At 41.4% G+C, this 19,754-nt stretch overlaps 2 protein-coding genes across 2 annotated transcripts in view; both read left to right on the forward strand.

The window, feature by feature from the left end:
• LOC308103543 (kinesin-like protein KIF13B) overlaps positions 1-15,156 on the forward strand; it is a 42,252-nt gene extending 27,096 nt beyond the window's left edge. The window contains 22 exon segments of the mRNA XM_080453559.1: positions 43-192; positions 716-768; positions 770-830; positions 917-1,090; positions 1,809-1,966; positions 2,148-2,280; positions 2,484-2,630; positions 2,763-2,792; positions 3,346-3,445; positions 3,755-3,881; positions 4,170-4,225; positions 4,418-4,536; positions 4,911-5,087; positions 5,461-5,553; positions 6,078-6,233; positions 7,051-7,125; positions 7,787-7,843; positions 8,050-8,143; positions 8,624-8,706; positions 10,452-10,517; positions 11,583-13,209; positions 13,474-15,156. Coding sequence (XP_080309685.1) covers positions 43-192; positions 716-768; positions 770-830; positions 917-1,090; positions 1,809-1,966; positions 2,148-2,280; positions 2,484-2,630; positions 2,763-2,792; positions 3,346-3,445; positions 3,755-3,881; positions 4,170-4,225; positions 4,418-4,536; positions 4,911-5,087; positions 5,461-5,553; positions 6,078-6,233; positions 7,051-7,125; positions 7,787-7,843; positions 8,050-8,143; positions 8,624-8,706; positions 10,452-10,517; positions 11,583-13,209; positions 13,474-13,727 — 3,990 coding nt within the window. The 3' untranslated portion in view covers positions 13,728-15,156.
• Positions 13,635-17,551, forward strand: LOC308103544 (kinesin-like protein KIF13B). Its single transcript, XM_080453560.1, has 3 exons — positions 13,635-13,769; positions 15,355-15,604; positions 15,869-17,551. The coding sequence occupies exons 2-3, from the start codon at positions 15,364-15,366 to the stop codon at positions 16,120-16,122; spliced, it is 495 nt and encodes a 164-aa protein (XP_080309686.1). The 5' UTR covers positions 13,635-13,769; positions 15,355-15,363; the 3' UTR covers positions 16,123-17,551.
• Positions 17,552-19,754: the final 2,203 nt, after the last annotated feature.

Below are 19,754 nucleotides of genomic sequence, written 5' to 3' on the forward strand. Positions count from 1 at the left end.
AGCTCATAGCGCGGCACTCGCATGTGTTCTCTGCCATGTCAGGTGATGCGTTCCTACTTCAAGCGTGCCGACCCGTTCTTTGACGAGCAGGAGAACCACAGTCTGATCGGCGTGGCTAACGTCTTCCTGGCTTGTCTGTTCCATGATGTCAAGCTGCAGTATGCTGTTCCCATTATCAACCAGAAGGGGGAGGTACTGCAAACTGTCATTTCTTCATTATAGTTTGGTTCCTTGAAGCCTGTCTTTATCCTGAAACATGCTTGAATGTTAGTAAATTAAGTAAATAAGCTTGTCTCTACAGAAGAATTTGGACTCTATTGTGTTAATTTCTACAAAAAGGCCTTTTCATTCCCCTTGAACAGCAAGCAAGTGCCTCAGATTATATTAATCGGTGGCACTTGCTCGATTTATGTCATAGCCTTGTTGCTCTGTTTTTGACATAATTCCTTATTGTTTTGTTTGATCATTGTTTTTAACCGTACAAGCACTTAGTAACACTGTTGAGAAAAGTGCTATACAAATCAAGTTATTATAAAAAATATTGTATTCATAAATATTTTTACTATTACAATCATTATTATATACTGCCTATTTACTAAACAAAGTTGACAAAAGTGTATGTGTGTGTGTGTGTGTGTGCGTGCTTGCATGCGTATGTATGTCTACATCTGTATTTGTGCATGCATGTGTGTGTGTGTGTGTGTGTGTGTGTCAGGTGGCAGGTCGTCTGCATGTGGAGGTGTGGCGTGGCACAGAGGTGGAGGAGGAGGTCCTCTCAGCAGGAGAGCAGTATGGACAGTGAAACGCAGGACAGGAAACTGCACTGTGTGGTAAGAAACCAATCACATGACAACCACTGGGCCTCCGCTGGAAAGTCCTTGTTTCATTGAAGACTGTTTCTCCCTCGCTCTCACAGGTGAAGATCCTCCAGGCCACCGGTCTTCCTCGCCACCTGTCCAACTTTGTCTTCTGCCAGTACCACTTCTGGGGCCAGGATGAGCCTGTGTTCATCGCCCCCGAGATGGAGCCCCCCTGTCCGTTGTCTGACTCCAAAGATCCCAACTGCACCGTGGTGTTCGACAGCACCAAGGTACCGGTACACTAAATATCGTTGCTGTCGGGCAGAAACCTGTTATCTCCATATTCTAGCTTTTCGTGTTTTTGTCGTAAATTAACACCCTACTTTGAATCCTGAAAAGTAACAGTTTTGGATATATGAGGTTTCCACCCGACAGAGACGATAGACACAACACACCCAAACACACACCTACACACCAATTCATCGACACATTTGTGATCACACACCTTACCTCCACCCCATGATATCATTATTATCATCATCATAATCATACATTATCTATTTTCCATTATTTCCTTTTCTCCACCGTCCTCTCCATTCCTCCACTATGTTTCCTCACAGTTCTGCCGTGAAGTGTGTACTTCTGTTATATTGTGTCTACTATCTTTTTTTAACCCTAAAAGATGGATAATGGATATCTTTCCGTTAGAAAGACTTGTTTGATTGTTGCTGCCTTGGTGATTCATGTGAAACTTTAATTGGATGGAAACCTCGGCTGTCTTGAGGCCGTTTTTTCGTTTTAATATTTTTTAACTGTATAAGACCTCAAAATCTCAGTTACAAAATGTAGCTATTTTAATTACATAGCTTATTACCAGCTACAACAGTCCTGTCATGTATCTGGGGCTTTATTTATAGGCCAAATCCTTCAACTTGGGCTCCCGTGATAACTTTGCAAATGTGGCTTCATTCTCTGGTCTTTGAACATATTATGCGTTTTTGTGTTCAGGAGTTACCTGTCGGTGCGTCTGAGGACTTTGTGGAGTTTTTATCTGAAGGGGCGGTAGCCATCGAGGTTTACGGCCACAAGCAGGCCAACCATCGCAGGAACCTGGCACTGTGGGACCTGGGAGTCATCCAGGCCAAGACCAGATCCCTCAGAGAGCGGTATTGAGTGGACTCGCTGAAACACACACACACACACACACACACACACACACACACACACACACACACACACACACACACACACACACACACACACACACACACACACAAAGTGTATTTACTTCTCGATTCAGACAGTGCTCATATAATAGAACTTGGTTTTGTGTGTGCGTGCGTGTAGGTGGAGTGAGGTAACTCGCAGGTTGGAGCTGTGGGTGCAGGTGATGGAGCTGAACGACGCAGGAGAGTTCATACCTGTAGAAGTACTTCCTGTGAAGGGCATAAGCACCGGTGGCATCTACCAGCTCAGACAGGTGTGTGTGTGTGTGTGTGTGTGTGTGTGTGTGTGTGTGTGTGTGTCATCCATCTAATCTAACATCATTTAGGAAGGTTCAAGGTTCTTGTGTACAGGTACAACAGAGAATTTTCAGCGGGGAAAGAGCTTTTAGATCCCATCCTCATCACCAGGTATAACGTTTGCTCAATTGAATGTATTTTTTATATTCCTCTGTTCCAGGGTCAGTCTCGGCGTGTTCAGGTGGAGGTGCGTTCAGTGCCGGACTCGGGCACCATGCCTCTCATTGCCGTCTCTGTTCTCTCTATGTCCATCGGAGATATCAAGATCCAACACATACGACCCTCCAAAGGCAGCGAATCCCAATGGGTGAGGGGACGATAGGCTTTGTTCCAAATGGTTGGAAAAACACTTTAGTAGCCAAGCTCCTGTCTCTGTCAGCTTTGATGAACGTTTGACTGTAACATGAATTAATTTGGTTATGTTTACTGTATATTCCAGGGTGGAGATGAGGACATGGACAGCTACCAAGTAAGTAATAATAGTAACCATTTTGTGATTTAAATCTTTTAAAAAATCATCTCTGTTCAAAAATATGCATGCCAATTATTTATATCCCCCTAAAAACGTCCCCTAAAAGAGCTTTACAGTACCTTTTTCTTTGCTCTATCTTTGCCCTCATTTAGTATTTCATATCCTATGAATTATGCATACATTTGAGCCTCCAGATTTTGGGTAATCCAAGAACTATTGAATGCAAAATGCAATAGAAATATGTAAAATTATGTTAAATTGTAACAGTGAAAATCTGAGTAAGTAAGATAAATAATAAAAAATAGGTCAGAAAGTGCCATGACCTAGTGGTCACAAGAAGAATAATGCTAACATTTATGGACAGACAGACAGACAGACAGACAGAGTGATTACTATAATGACATAGATGTCAATGACTGAAATGAAAGACAGAGAAAACTAACTGTGTGTGTGTGTGTGTGTGTGTGTGTGTGTGTGTGTGTGTGTGTGTGTGTGTGTGTGTGTGTGTGTGTGTGTGTGTGTGTGTGTGTGTGTGTGTGTGTGTGTGTAGGAGATGGACTTGGAAAGGATGAGGGAGCAGTGGTTGGCTATTCTCACTAAGAGACAGGAGTACCTCGACCAACATCTTCAGAAGATCGTCTCCAAGCCAGGTACAACTGAGATGAAAGTTCCCTCTGGAAATGTTAGTGATATAGATATAAACCGTTTGGTAATGGATCTACTTTATTAGATTTTTTGAGTATTACTATTTTTTCATTTTCATCTTTGAAAAAAGCATTTAACAACACAAGTTATCACAAGTTAAAACATGTGTCTCCAGTTGGAGCCACGTGTTGTATGTCTTTCCCATCTCTGCTCTCCACTTCTGTCTCTACACACTCAAAATAAAGAAGTAACAACATAATGTACGTGTGTGTGTGTGTGTGTGTGTGTGTGTGTGTGTGTGTGTGTGTGTGCAGATAAGTCAGAAGATGATGTTGAAAGGGAGTCTCAGTTGTTGGAATGTCGACTAACCCTGACTGAAGAACGCAATGCTGTCCAGGTCCCCTCAGCTGGCAGTGGAATCCCTGGAGCACCTGCAGAGAGGTAGTGTGTGTGTATGCGTGTAAACACAGAATAAATAAATACAAATAATGTGATGAGCTTCAGTGTCAGTCTTCAGCAAGTACAACCACAGTCTTCTGTTTTTATTGTATTGTGTCACTGTGCAGCTACGCGGGAACTGTGGTGGTTTAACAACTTAATCACTATACTTTGTTGTATGACAAATATAGAAAATAACAGATCTGCAAGATGAGCTTGTGCTATTTTTGAACTCAACCATTGTCCTGACAACAACCCAAAAGGTCTGATTTCTGGTGAATGTTTATGCAGGGTTCCTGTCCCTGGAATGGAAACACACATACCTGTCCTGTTCCTGGACCTCAGCGGTATGTTCTTATGTCTACAATCAATGCAGCTGTTATGATTAGTTTAAAAAAAAAACTCATGTCAAACCTTTCTCAAATGTTGTCTTACAGCTTTGCATGTCATGCTCCTGTTCTTGTCTTCTGTTATCGTCTTCTTGTGTTTCGTTCGTTTCCTACATTTCTTTCTTTCATTCTTTCTTTCTTTCTCAACAGCGGATGACTTCCAGGACAACCTGTCAGCCCCCCTGGCTGGGGGCTTGGATGCTCTACTGGCTGAGGAAGACGAGGATGACTTCTTTGACCTTCACGTTGTCAAACACTATGACAATGAGGTGGGGAAAAGATAAGGAGAAAACAACATCACTGGGATGTTAAATTCATATTGGGCAGTCGGGGTGCGTTTCTAAATAACAAAACATTTGAAACCTGGGCATGTGCAATATGTACTTGCATTGGGTATTGTTATATATAAAATATACTAATATAACTAATAATATGAGCATCGACATGTCTCTAACTGGTGGCCTGTTTGTTAGGATTAAATAAACACCAGTACAATTGCTATATTAGCAGAGGTACTGCTGTTTTTCTATCCCAGCCTCATCCTCTCACCCACTAACTGGTGCGTCTTTGAAAGTGTGATATTATTCAGTTGCTAATTTATATTCTTTGTCCCAACCTACCCACCGCCCCCCCCTCCTTCCAGGTGAAGGCAGAGGCGTCCTGGGACTCCACGGTCCACGAGTGTCCCGAGTTGACCCGCGGGGCAGCGGCTGACCAGAGGGTCTATTTGACTGTGCGTGCCATGGTCCTGCTCAGCCACCCGGCCCAAATGCAGCTGGTTCTTAGGAAACGCATCTGTGTGAACCTCGCTGGGAGACAGGTAGGTGGCAACGAGGCACGCAAGTGTGTACATGCAGGCTAACGACGGCATGATGTAATGCTGTTGTTGTTTTTGTGTTAGTTGTACTCGCAGGCTAATGATGGCATGTTGTTGTTGAGATGTTTTTGTTTTACTTTTTTTTTTATCTCATCTAACCTTACGTATTTATTTATCCTTTTAGCACTTCATCACAAATCTAGTTTTATCATCTGTATTGTTTTTCTTTGTATCAGAACAAGTGCACGATTACAGTTTATGTAATGACATTTAAAGCATAAAAAAACACATTCCCTCTTTTTGTGATTTGTCAATCACTCAGTCAGATGTATTGATATTCATGTGTTGCAATGTGATTGTGTGTTTGTATAAACAGGGTTTTGCTCAGAGTCTGTTTAAGAGGATGTCCCATCGTAGCACCATTCCTGGCTGTGGAGTCACATTCGAGATCGTCTCCAACATCCCTGGGGTGAGGCTTGACTCTTTTAAACACTGACGTTATTAATCAGAACAATGAAAGAAACTCGTTATATTAACATATTTACGTCATGGGACTATTTGAAGCTTGAAACAAAATACTTTTTGTTGTTGTTTAACTCAGTGCTATTCTATCATTGTGTTCCAATTGAATGAGTTGAGCATTTTCTTTTGTAGTCTTCTCTGTAGTGTTTGTGTGTCTGACTATACTGGAAAATATTGGTGGTTCATTTTGGTCTGAATTATTTCCTGATTATTATTAATAATAATTATTATGTTAAGCTACCCAGCAGGAAATACAGTAAAGTGATTAAAATCAGCCCCATCTTCACCAGCTGTATTATTCAACAAAACATTAATAGATTACTAACCATTCTGCATAATGACTACTTTTACATTATGATGCCTATACTTTAGTAATTTGGGAACTTTTACTTGTAACAGTGTATTTTTTACATTGTGGTATTGCTATTAAAATCTGAGTACTTGTTCCACCACTGATGTGCCTGCCCACAGGACATCCAGGGTCCAGAAGACAGAGAGATGCTGGCGAGGTTAGCAGCCAGCGCTGAGGACGGAGGAGACTCGGCAGACAGCGAGGCAGCCATAGAGAAATACCTCCGTAGTGTCCTGGCTGTGGAGAACATCCTCACCCTGGACAGACTCAGACAGGTGCTGTAAACCAGTGGTTGTCATACTTTTTCATTTCAAGGACGCCCCCGGTTTGGTATGCATTAGGCCACGGACCCCCATTATTCTGAGAGTGTACAAATGGAAATGAATAGACTCTTCAATAATTCAAACTTCAATCATTTAGCTGGAACCCCCCTTCAAGGACCCCTAGGTGTCCCCGGACCCCACTTTGAGTACCAGTGCTGTAAACACACATTATGTCACACATACTATTATGTATGTTATAGTCTTTCAAATTAAATCATAGTTGATTTGATTAATTGCAGAACAAAATGTAGAACAAAACACAAAAAAAACACATTACTCCTTCCTCCATATTTTGATAAACCATACAGAACAGAACCAGTGTCATTACATTCACAGCTTCGGCTGTATATTGTACATGAACATACGTAGACCATTTTTAGACTTTGCGTTAGTTTACATTTTGTCCAAAGTTATTAGACTGTCATAAGTAATGGACTCATTGGACTTTCCTGGACTTTTCCTATGTTATTCCTAAATCAATCATTTCTTCAGAGACTATTTTCAGTTAGACTTTTCAAATCAGCTTAAAATGACAAGAAATAAGAAGAACACAATTATATTATGCGTATTGGATTGCCTATCTCAAGCAAGTTCCAATAGATTTTCATATCCAAACTGAATTGAATAGAATCCAATGGGAAATGGTCATCAGTAATGTCAAATACACTGTGAGTCATAGTCAATGGGCTAAACATACCAGACCACCGGTATGGCCCTTTAAGTTAACTCTGATTTGTGTGTGTGTGTGCACATGTGTGTGTGTGTTTAGGAGGTGGCAGTGAAGGAGCAATTGGTCAAAGTGAGGATCCCCAGGCGTTGCCTCAGCTCTCCTAATGTCCACAGAGTAAGTCTAAACCAGTTCAATGCAAGTAGGAAAAAAACAATGTCAAGTCCAATGTCATAGAGAGTCCAGTGACTCCAAATCAAATCACAGGTTATTGTTGACTTATTGTAAGTTGGATTCAAGTACAAGTCCTGGTCTCTGGAGAACTACTGTGTACACTACAGCTAACCCCCAACATAAGAAGTTCTAAATTAACATTCAAAACAACTCTTATGTGTTACATTTTCCAGTGGTCTTGACAAAGGTTTATTTTCATCTAACCATAATGTGCAGACTCAAGGGGGGGCGCATGCTACCATTTTCGGTGATCACCCTCTCACCGCGGTGGTTTGAAAACTACAACATGACACTGAGCCGCGGTGATAAGTGACTCACCGCTCACCCCAACACATCTCTGTTTTTACTAACCGACATCGCCGGACTATGAGTGCCTAGTATCATAATCACCTTTTTAGGGGAAAACGTTTCCACCTAAAAGGTGAAAGGGTGATAACCTAAAATGGTAGCATGCAGCTGCCTTTGGTTAACCATTCACCACCACTAACCAGGGAATGTGATGGCTTTGTTTTTATTACTGCTTGAAGTGTTTCCTTTCACTTGTTATTAACCAGTCTTCCTAACATTAACTTGTGCCATTAACGTCCTCTAACCGCACCCCCAGCTATCAGCCAGCAGTCTAGATCTAAGCTCTTCTAGTCACAGGCTGAATGACTTCAAGGTGAGACTGCCCTAAGAACACTTAGATATAAAGCATGTCTCTACTATTATGTGCATTCATGTCTGTCTGTCTGTCTGTCTGTCTGTCTGTCTGTCTGTCCATCCATCCATCCATACACACTAATGCTCCAACTTCACATTCATTCTATATTTCTAGTCTAGTCTTTTTTAGGATGAGACATTATATTCTATGTGTTCTGCGTGCAGGGCTGGGAGAGCAACCTGGACTTGTCTATAGTGTCTCCAGTGTCCAGACGTACACTGCCCAGTTCAGTGTCCCAGAACCTGCACCCTGAAACAGGTTTGAAAAAAAAAAGAAAAAAAAAAACATTGCATGAACCTTCCTTAGGCTCCTTGCTTCGACCTTGAATTCTCCTTCCCTTTTTACTGTCCCCAGTGATGATGACTCAGATTTTATACTTGGTGACAAACTGCATCTGTCCTTATACTTGTTACTATCATGCAGAATTATCTCTGGATCTGCTTTGCTAAACATGCTTAATTTCTGCCTGTATGTTTTCATGTCTTTTCCTTGTTTGTCTGGATCCCTCCTTCTCTTCTTCCTGCTTTGCCCCAAACCCATGATTTCTTCCTCCTGCTGTTCCACACCTCCTGTTTGTTCTTCTTCTTTTGGTTCCTCCTCTTCCTCCTGAATTACCTTTCTCTTCCATCCCTCTATTTCTGGACTCTTGTCCTCCCCTCCTCTCTTCTCCTCCATCGCCTCGTCCTCTGTCCATCCCATAAGTGCGTTCAGGCTTTGCTGCATCTTATCTCTCTCCAGTGAAGGCCATGCCCAAGCTACTGAAATCCCTGTTTCCTGTTGGCAAGGAGGACAGGAGAGACCAGACACCTGTCCACCAGCAGGTACTAGGGGGTCCTCAGAGTTACTACAGGGGGTCCGCCAAATCTTTGTGTGATGGGGAACATTGGCCGAAAATAGCAAATCTACAAGCTCACAACGCCTCACGCTGCGACGTGTTGTGAGCTTGCAGATCGGCTATTTTCAGAGAGTTGGTGTAGAGGGGGAAAAAAGCAGACCAAGTACAGAGCCAACGGTCAGGTTGACTAAATATTGTGTGTATTGAGTGTTTAAAAGGTCTGAAAAATTCACATTAGCATGAATACAACATATTAATAGAAAATGTAATGTGTGTCAAACGAGTCTATAAAGCTGTCTATGAAATCTCTGAAAATGTTTTTATCTGCAACACAATTTTATACAATATGTTTTGGGGGTCCCTGCTTCATCTCTCTCTCAGCTAAGGGGTCCTTGGGCTGAAAAACGTTGAAGACCCCTGTTTTAGGCTGCAGAAACAAAACACCTCAAGGTCAAATATATAAGACCACCGTTTTGCTGATGACTATGGGAAGCTCCTTTCTGTTAACTTACAGTGCCATGTGGCAACTCCATATTTTGCTTATAGTCCTTCGGAATTAACCTTTAGATAAGTGTAATTCAAACAAAACTTATTGTCTATTTAACCCATTCAATCCGGGAACACGTCTGTGTCATTTTAGATTTGAGCTATAACCATAATTTTATATTTTGGCTATTCAAAAATAGCAGATATACAAGCTCAAAGTGCGGCGCAGAGTGCCGCGCTTTGAGGCCTTGACATGAAAAAGTTTGAGGACCAATATATCAACATAAGTTTTTCAGAAAACTGATTTAGAAGACATTTGTAGATGCGTTCCCAGATTGAATGGGGTAAAAAAAAAAAGAAATAAGAAAATGCCAGTGTGTGTTATGACATCACTCTTGGCAGTGTCCATCTTTATGCACCAGGCTGTGTTGGATTGCAGGTGTCCTGTGCTGAGCCCAAAAGGGAGACCGTAGCTATGCTTGACCTACTATCTATGGGTAGCCCTGCGGTCCATGTAGGTCCTGCCGCTCAAAGGAACTGTACAATATGACCTGAATCACACCGCTTTGATTTCACAAACACAATCGGAAGATGGAAGCATGAAAAACCCCTGGTTGAATGTGAAGCCAGAGATGCGTGATAATGACAAATCAATCACAAGGATCAAGTCGCTGATTGTTAATCAAAGAACATTTGACCTCCTTTATCCTTCTTAATCTACTTTGTCAGTATATCAGATTTGGCCCTTTTTCAGCCTCTTGTGTTTAAGCACTACTCTGAACATAATAACAGTCCTATAACAGTTTAGAAATGTTCATATTTAAAAAGTAGAAACTGATTACAAAACGACAATGTAAACAATCAGTTAAACATTATGAAATAAGTTGGGGAGGGATTGTTATCTGAGCTTATCACTAGTTCCCTGTGAGGCCTGATAAAAACCAGGGTACTGCCATTGATCAATTTGATGTACAATATCCATCTCTCTTTCATTTCTAGAGACATTTTTGTCTTTCACCCTGGAACAAAAATATTTTGAGATGGGGGTCGGCGGCCAAATACATATCATTTTGAGGGTCCTTCACATGAAAAAGTTTGAGCACCACTGATATAGCAACATACGTTTTTCAGAAACCTGCTAGGATTTAGAAGACATTTGTAGATGCTTTCCTGGATTGAATGGGTTAAAATAGTTGATATTTTACATTAGACTCAACTTCTTACCGTATTCCCTTCCTCTCTCAGAGTTTGCCTCGCATCATGGTCCAGTCTGCCAGTGTTGAAGAGGGCATGAACACACAACCGCAGCCAGTAAGTCAGTGGAAATAGAGTCAAAGTCTTAGACTGTAGATTTGTGTGCAACTGACAGGGTGGGACGGTCCTGTGATATGACATTTAGATAATTTTTCCATTTAACCACTAATGATATTCTTTTTTTTTTAGACTCCATCATTACCAGCTATTGGGTTTTTAAGATTAGACTCAGTCCTCCTGTTACTTCATGCTGAATGCGTCAAATAACTTTTCTAATTATTCAGTAACCTTACACGCTCTCTGTAGTCATCAAAACCACTGTTTGTGAGAGTCAGCATTCTGTATCTGGCAACATCTCAGACACATTCAGCGCTGCACTCTGTCTCATAGGTTGGGTTATTTGACTTAATATATACTGCATTTGATTTATCTTGAAATCAAAGGGCCTTGGAGTTATTCTTTTGAAATTCAGCTGTAAAACAGCTAGGTCTGCAACTATCTATTATTTTCTCAGCGATTATTCTATCGATTATGTTTTCCATTAATCGAATAATCGAGAAATTTAAGTTTTTATATACAACAAATTGACGTGATTAACAAATTAATGAATAAAATGTGATTTTGTCCAATCTGTATGGTATAGTATGTTAATACAATATAACTTTGAATAGCTGAAAACAATTGGGGTGGTTGTATTTTGTCTCCCTGCTCTTCTATTGAGACATTTAGATTGTGTCAAAGGTCATGTCTCACCTAGACACAGGATCTGACACGAATTTTGACCTGGTGGTCAAGATTAAATGTATCCCCTTAGCAAACAGGCAGGCTCTATTAGCTCAATGGTAAGAATTTCAGCACTTGTGCAGGAAACCAGGTTTAAATCCGGAGTAAAAGAGGAAAGTTACATAGTGCTGCTCTAAGCCCTATTTTATACTTTGTTTTTATACCCCCAAAATGTATTGATTACTTTAACTTTAACAATAAACTGTTGCACCCCTAACCCTAGATAGCCCACTACTACAGCACCGCGATGCACCTTGAGAAATGCTCCTGCTACTGTATAGATTCAGCACATGGTAGCTCTTCCGGTCACTAACAAGGTCCCCCCCACCCCCACTCCAGGTTCCCATGGAGGAAATCGTCTTTCAGGAGGTCGAATCAGAGAGCCCCAGGTGTGTGCCCCTCCCGCCGCCAATCATCCCAGAGACGGAAGTCTCCACCCCTAGCCCGGTGAGCGAGGCATCGAGTGGGTACATATCCACCAGTGTTTCCACGGCAACGCTGTCCGACATGTACACGCTGAGCTGGGACCTCCCTCCAGTGACCAGTAACAGATCGGAGGGCTTTGAGGCAGCGCTCGGTGAAGACGCTCAGGACACTGAAGCCACAAGCGAAATCCCCTCCCATCTCTCCATCGCCACAGAAGAGGAGTCTGTGCCTGCTGATCAATCAGAGTCTCAGAAGTCATCGCCTGTTATGAATGACAAAGAGGCTGCGGAGAGGACAGACCCACTCCTAACAGAACAACCTCCTCCATCTGAACCACACTTGGCAGAAACAAGCTCCGCTCTGTCAGACTCGGGCAGCGAAGGAGCCGAACCACAGACCCAGCTTTCCAGTACATCACAAGAACACCTGAATCCGGACCAGTTAATGAACAAAATATACACAGAGGATAATCTGTCCACATCTGATCAACAGGACCTGGTTCAGTCTGTATCGGTTGAGTCGGCAGAACTAGAAGAACAACCCAGCGATGGTGTGGCATCAGAACTAGCTGGCTCGATCAAACAAGAGTCAGAGTCAATAGCTGACGAGTCTGATTCAGAACAAATATGCAATACAGAAGTCCATAAAGAGACATTAATAGTTCTAGAGCAGGAGTCAGAACCACCAGTTCCAACTGAATCAGCATCAACAGACTCAAAACCACAAGTCCCTCAGACAGAACTGGAGCAGGCTGAAACTGAAACGAGTGGATTGGAAGAAACACTACTCCCAGCCCATCTGGAAATTGAAGCAGGTTCAAGTCAGTTGAAAACACCTGTAAACCTTCCACCACAACAAGACCAACCATCAAAACAAACAGAACCATCAGCCCGGCAAGACTTGGACACCTTGTGTGATCCAGGCTTGGCCCAGACCACAGCTGTGGCCCCGATTCTGTCCGAAGACCCGGCTGCTACCCCTGTCTTGTCTGTAGATTCTCCTCCAGAAGAGCCAGAACCAGCCCAGTCCCTCCAAGTAACTCCTCCCTCTCCAGAACCATCTACTGCCAACGCTTCAGCCCAAAATGTTACCTGCGCCCCAGTTTCAACCTCAACCCCAACCCCAGCTACAGATACAATCCCACCTCAAACCACTGCCTCTGTCCCTGCCCGCATCAGTGCACCTTTAACCCCATTTAAGCCAGCAGCGAGTCCCTTCAAGATCCAGAAGGTGAAGTCGTCCGACCTCAAGTCCTTCCATCGCATCATGGGCGAAGACGGCGAGGAGAAGCAAGGGCTGATGGGTAGGGCCAGCAGCCTGGGTGTGGGCCTCAACGTACCTGACCCAATGGAGAGGCTGGAAATCATCTCCGACTCTGAGGACGGAGGAGGCGGAGCCGCTTCGACTGTCATTCCTGATTGGTTGAAGGAAGGGGAGTTTGTGACCGTGGGAGCCAATAAGAGTGGCATCGTGCGTTATGTGGGACCTACGGACTTTGCAGAGGGCATCTGGGTAGGAGTGGAACTGGAGGTACCAGCAGGTGAGCAACATGGTGCTTCATCCTCTCCACTCACAGATTTTATTTTGAATGACTTTGAATTGCCCTTTTACATGATCCAATCTCATCTTCGCTAACATATTTTGCATAATCATATCTCTGTTAATAAACAAATGACTCGATGAAATACATTTATTTTTCTCATCTAGTAATTGTTATGGTAGTCATTTAGGTAACCTGTTGCATTAATTGGTCTTGCATTGATCTTATTACCTGTCCGGTGCCATCTCATTGTTTTCTCTATAGGAAAGAATGATGGGTCTGTAGGCGGCAAGCATTACTTCCACTGTAACCCTGGTTACGGGGTGCTGGTGAAGCCTGATAGGGTTACCCGGGGCGGAGTCAAACGCCGTCGTCAGCAGCAACAGAAACGCCATACCGTCAACCTATCAGGATCCAGCCCAAACCTAGCAGCTCTCACGGCATTGGCCAAGGGGGAGGGGGGCGTGGCAGCATCCAGCCGCAATAAGGGAGAGAACCGGAAGTCTTGGAACAACTGAAGCATGGCTTCTCCTCATCACCCTCTCAGTACAGACTAAAGGGTAAATTTCTCTGTGCCCACTCAGCTGTCATTCATACACCTCCGCAGGGTGATTAAGTCTCTTGGAGACTCATTGTTTGAGGAATTTCAGCTTGTGCCAGCTTAACTGAATATAAAGAAGGTCTGAATTGTTTGAACTAAGTATAGGTATAGGAAGCATAAGGACAATGACATGCCTAAGCTAATCAAGAAACATTCTGGAACACAATTTAAACATGATTTATCACATTAAAAAATATTTCAAGGTCTGGAGAAAGAAAATGACTTGTTTCCCGTTATGTAACATGTTATGATGGTTGTCTCAATTTGGTATTGAATTTTACATTTGGGCAAATACAAAAATGTATTTGGCTTTGGCTCGGCCACCTGAGACAAATGGGATAAACCACACTTAGCACCACCAGTGTAAACGAAGCCTTTATTGTGGTATTGTATACTGACAAAGAATTGCGATGTATTACTGTGTTGCTGCTCTTGATTTCATCACTGTCACTGACTTGTGCATAAATATATTTTGACATAGCTTAAAAATATGTGAGCTACTTAGGGGTTTCATTTTATTAATCTTCTAAGCCTCAAACGCTGACACCTCAACTGTACATCATTTTACAATTATTTGGAATGTATATCAGCAGATGTTTTTGCACCGGTGTGAAGTGCAAGTATTAAGTCTGAAAGTGCGCAACATTCACATGGTTGTTTTGAACTGGATGATGGTGATTATATTCTTGTGCCTTGAAATATCATGGCTGTTCTTGTGCCTTTGTAGTATAAAGCCTGCGTTGCACGCTGTGTCACGCAATGAAAATACCAGAGCTACAAGCTCACAACGAATTGTGCTGCGACGTGTTGTGAGCTTATAGATTGGCTATTTTTGGTGCGAGACACTAACACGCAACTAAGTATAAATCACCCGTAACAGTTCATTGTGCTGGTAATGTACATAGAACAACATGTGCATGAACTGGTCCCGGGGCAGATGTTTGGAGGTATAAATATATGTTTATCTGCTGCTGTTTTGGAAACAAACTATTGCACTCTCTTTTGTGCTAAGATATTTACCAATGGTAAGGTTAGTAAGGGGACTTCTGCATTTCTTTAGATAATGAATTGCAGTTCTACAGAGTGGTGTGTACTTTGGATAAGGGCTCTTGTTTTATCTATGTGATTCGGATAATTGGGGGCTTTTGGGTTTGGATAGTACAATAGCATTGATGTTAATTTATGTCTAGCACATACTTTTTTTTATACTTCAAGTTGATTGATTTGACTGCCTGAATGTTTATTTATTTTAAGATGGAGACAGAATATTGTTAATGAAATGAAGAAAAGGAAATTCATCTGTTTTATATGAATTATGTTGTTTAATAAACAGAATGTGAACCATGTGCCTTGATGCTTGCAAGTAAGCTAGTTGGCTAGAATTGATTTTGTGTTTTACACTAAGCTATTGATCTAGTATGAGAAATCAATTCTATGTCTAGGTTTCCATATGGGAAGACTGGGGAAGGGATCTTGGAATGTTAAGTATCACATATATTATTAAAGAGATTAGATTAATTAATTTTATGCTGTGTTGTGTTCAGCAAGGGCTGATGGGTAGGGCCAGCAGCCTGGGTGTGGGCCTCAACGTACCTGACCCAATGGAGAGGCTGGAAATCATCTCCGACTCTGAGGACGGAGGAGGCGGAGCCGCTTCGACTGTCATTCCTGATTGGTTGAAGGAAGGGGAGTTTGTGACCGTGGGAGCCAATAAGAGTGGCATCGTGCGTTATGTGGGACCTACGGACTTTGCAGAGGGCATCTGGGTAGGAGTGGAACTGGAGGTACCAGCAGGTGAGCAACATGGTGCTTCATCCTCTCCACTCACAGATTTTATTTTGAATGACTTTGAATTGCCCTTTTACATGATCCAATCTCATCTTCGCTAACATATTTTGCATAATCATATCTCTGTTAATAAACAAATGACTCGATGAAATACATTTATTTTTCTCATCTAGTAATTGTTATGGTAGTCATTTAGGTAACCTGTTGCATTAATTGGTCTTGCATTGATCTTATTACCTGTCCGGTGCCATCTCATTGTTTTCTCTATAGGAAAGAATGATGGGTCTGTAGGCGGCAAGCATTACTTCCACTGTAACCCTGGTTACGGGGTGCTGGTGAAGCCTGATAGGGTTACCCGGGGCGGAGTCAAACGCCGTCGTCAGCAGCAACAGAAACGCCATACCGTCAACCTATCAGGATCCAGCCCAAACCTAGCAGCTCTCACGGCATTGGCCAAGGGGGAGGGGGGCGTGGCAGCATCCAGCCGCAATAAGGGAGAGAACCGGAAGTCTTGGAACAACTGAAGCATGGCTTCTCCTCATCACCCTCTCAGTACAGACTAAAGGGTAAATTTCTCTGTGCCCACTCAGCTGTCATTCATACACCTCCGCAGGGTGATTAAGTCTCTTGGAGACTCATTGTTTGAGGAATTTCAGCTTGTGCCAGCTTAACTGAATATAAAGAAGGTCTGAATTGTTTGAACTAAGTATAGGTATAGGAAGCATAAGGACAATGACATGCCTAAGCTAATCAAGAAACATTCTGGAACACAATTTAAACATGATTTATCACATTAAAAAATATTTCAAGGTCTGGAGAAAGAAAATGACTTGTTTCCCGTTATGTAACATGTTATGATGGTTGTCTCAATTTGGTATTGAATTTTACATTTGGGCAAATACAAAAATGTATTTGGCTTTGGCTCGGCCACCTGAGACAAATGGGATAAACCACACTTAGCACCACCAGTGTAAACGAAGCCTTTATTGTGGTATTGTATACTGACAAAGAATTGCGATGTATTACTGTGTTGCTGCTCTTGATTTCATCACTGTCACTGACTTGTGCATAAATATATTTTGACATAGCTTAAAAATATGTGAGCTACTTAGGGGTTTCATTTTATTAATCTTCTAAGCCTCAAACGCTGACACCTCAACTGTACATCATTTTACAATTATTTGGAATGTATATCAGCAGATGTTTTTGCACCGGTGTGAAGTGCAAGTATTAAGTCTGAAAGTGCGCAACATTCACATGGTTGTTTTGAACTGGATGATGGTGATTATATTCTTGTGCCTTGAAATATCATGGCTGTTCTTGTGCCTTTGTAGTATAAAGCCTGCGTTGCACGCTGTGTCACGCAATGAAAATACCAGAGCTACAAGCTCACAACGAATTGTGCTGCGACGTGTTGTGAGCTTATAGATTGGCTATTTTTGGTGCGAGACACTAACACGCAACTAAGTATAAATCACCCGTAACAGTTCATTGTGCTGGTAATGTACATAGAACAACATGTGCATGAACTGGTCCCGGGGCAGATGTTTGGAGGTATAAATATATGTTTATCTGCTGCTGTTTTGGAAACAAACTATTGCACTCTCTTTTGTGCTAAGATATTTACCAATGGTAAGGTTAGTAAGGGGACTTCTGCATTTCTTTAGATAATGAATTGCAGTTCTACAGAGTGGTGTGTACTTTGGATAAGGGCTCTTGTTTTATCTATGTGATTCGGATAATTGGGGGCTTTTGGGTTTGGATAGTACAATAGCATTGATGTTAATTTATGTCTAGCACATACTTTTTTTTATACTTCAAGTTGATTGATTTGACTGCCTGAATGTTTATTTATTTTAAGATGGAGACAGAATATTGTTAATGAAATGAAGAAAAGGAAATTCATCTGTTTTATATGAATTATGTTGTTTAATAAACAGAATGTGAACCATGTGCCTTGATGCTTGCAAGTAAGCTAGTTGGCTAGAATTGATTTTGTGTTTTACACTAAGCTATTGATCTAGTATGAGAAATCAATTCTATGTCTAGGTTTCCATATGGGAAGACTGGGGAAGGGATCTTGGAATGTTAAGTATCACATATATTATTAAAGAGATTAGATTAATTAATTTTATGCTGTGTTGTGTTCAGTGGCTGAGAAATGGACACCAGCCTCCTGTCTACATTGGTTTGAAGGTATAATATGTACATGGGGTTTTAACTTTTCCATGTTGCATGAAAAACAGTAAATAGTATCATTACGATATAGAGTGTTCACTGTTCAGTAACAGGGGTCTTGCTGTCTCTCCAGTGCTCTAGTAAGCAGAAAACACATGTTTTAGGTTGGGATACTATACGAATGGATTTTATAAATTAAAAGTCGAGCCTATAGGCATGGATTTCATTGTTGTTTTACTTATAAACTTAAGTTAAAATAATGTATGACACAAGTCACATGATGTTTGTTGGGTGCATGGGTAGGATATGTGATTTATTATGATTTATATGGGTCACCTTAGCCATGGCCACTGAATGGGATTCGTTTTATTTGTATTATACAATGTTTAAAGTGGGCTACTACTGTAACATTTCACATTATGTAGTTACGTTGATTATCCACCAGGTTGTGCAAAAGCTACATTTCTGCAAAATGTGTTGACAAATGACAATGGATCATAAAGCCATAATGTTCTTCTATGCCTATAATATTTGCCATTCTAATATATAGAATGCATCCTTTCTCGTTGTGTTGGGTAGAGAGTGCATACAACTTAATATCGTATAGCCTATTGCTTTAAACAGCGTCTTGGACAAAGTAGCCTAATCATGCTTATCAAGCCACACCTGAACTTGATTGGATAGGCCATTTCTCCAGTTTACTGTAAGCAGTGGTGGAAAGTAACTAAGTACATTTACTCAAGTATTGTAGCCTACTTAGGTAAAATGTTGAGGTATGTTTACTTCACTGGAGTATTTCCAATTGTCACTACTCCACTACATCTCAGAGGCAAATATTATACTTTTACGCCACTACAATAATTTTGATTACTACAATTACAAAACATACATTATGGCCAAAACTGTTACTTTTCAGCATAAAAATTATAAAATAGCAAAAGTAGCAGATCTACAAAAAAGACCAAGACTCTCCCGAGGGGGTCCCCAGCAAAATGTTATTATTAAAGGGGTAGTTCACCCCCAAAATAACTTTTTTTCTATTGATTACTGACCATCTGGAGCCTTGAATTCATAGATATTTTTTTGTTTTTGTCACATTCCTAAGCCAATAATTTGATTATAATAAATGTGTCCCCATTGATTCCGGTAGGAGACACAAATGCATTTGTGTCTCCTACCGGAATCAATGGGGCTACATTTATTATAATCAAATAATAAAGGAAGGAATGCGACAAAAACAAAATAATATCCATGAATTCAAGGCTCCATGGGGTGAGTAATCAATAGAAAAAAAGTTATTTGGGGGGTGAACTACCCCTTTAAATAGGGCTCTCTTTTATTGCTACTTTTAACTTTTTAATGGATCCTATGTAAGTAAAGCCTGATAAAAGTGTCAAACTCCCCAAATCCACCAGAATACTGGAAATTACATCTACTCTGTTAAAAATGTCCTGGGGGGGGGGAGTCGGGGGACCCCCAGCGTGGTCAAGAGCCCCCCCCCCCTGGAAAAAAATCTCCTGTTATCGGATGGTCTGAGGTTGGCAGGTATGTACATTACCCAGACATATATATATTTCGGCCATTTGAAAATAGCCGATCTGCATCTGCAAGCTGGAGCAAGAGGATAAACTGTTGAATGGCTTTTATCTCGGATACTCCTACTTAAACTGGTTTGCCAATGTGCAGAGGGTCGTTTTAAGTAACTAAAATGCTGGTTAGACTGGTAGTGTATTAAAGTTACTCAAAACGCCACTTATTTAGTTAGGCCCAAACTAAACATTTGAGTTGGAGGCAAGGCAACTTTGACTTATTCTAACTACACATTTTAGGCCCTAATCCACATCTAGACAAAGATAGATGTTTGTATATTTGTATATATGTAAATATATTTTAATAGCCCATATGTCTGAGAAACATTGGGTCTAGCCATACAGCTATACTGGATAATGAATTTCTTCCCCGGGGCAGACACTCATCC

The sequence above is a fragment of the Gymnoscopelus braueri genome (assembly GCF_963280865.1).
Source record: "Gymnoscopelus braueri genome assembly, chromosome: 16".
In the NCBI taxonomy this organism is placed as follows: domain Eukaryota; kingdom Metazoa; phylum Chordata; class Actinopteri; order Myctophiformes; family Myctophidae; genus Gymnoscopelus; species Gymnoscopelus braueri.

Bases quoted from the DNA above. Each gene is read 5' to 3' on its own strand.
- LOC308103544 (XM_080453560.1), top strand. From the start codon at position 15,364: ATGGGTAGGGCCAGCAGCCTGGGTGTGGGCCTCAACGTACCTGACCCA. The intron at 15,605-15,868 runs GTGAGCAACATG...TTTTCTCTATAG, and splicing joins GGAACTGGAGGTACCAGCAG to GAAAGAATGATGGGTCTGTA.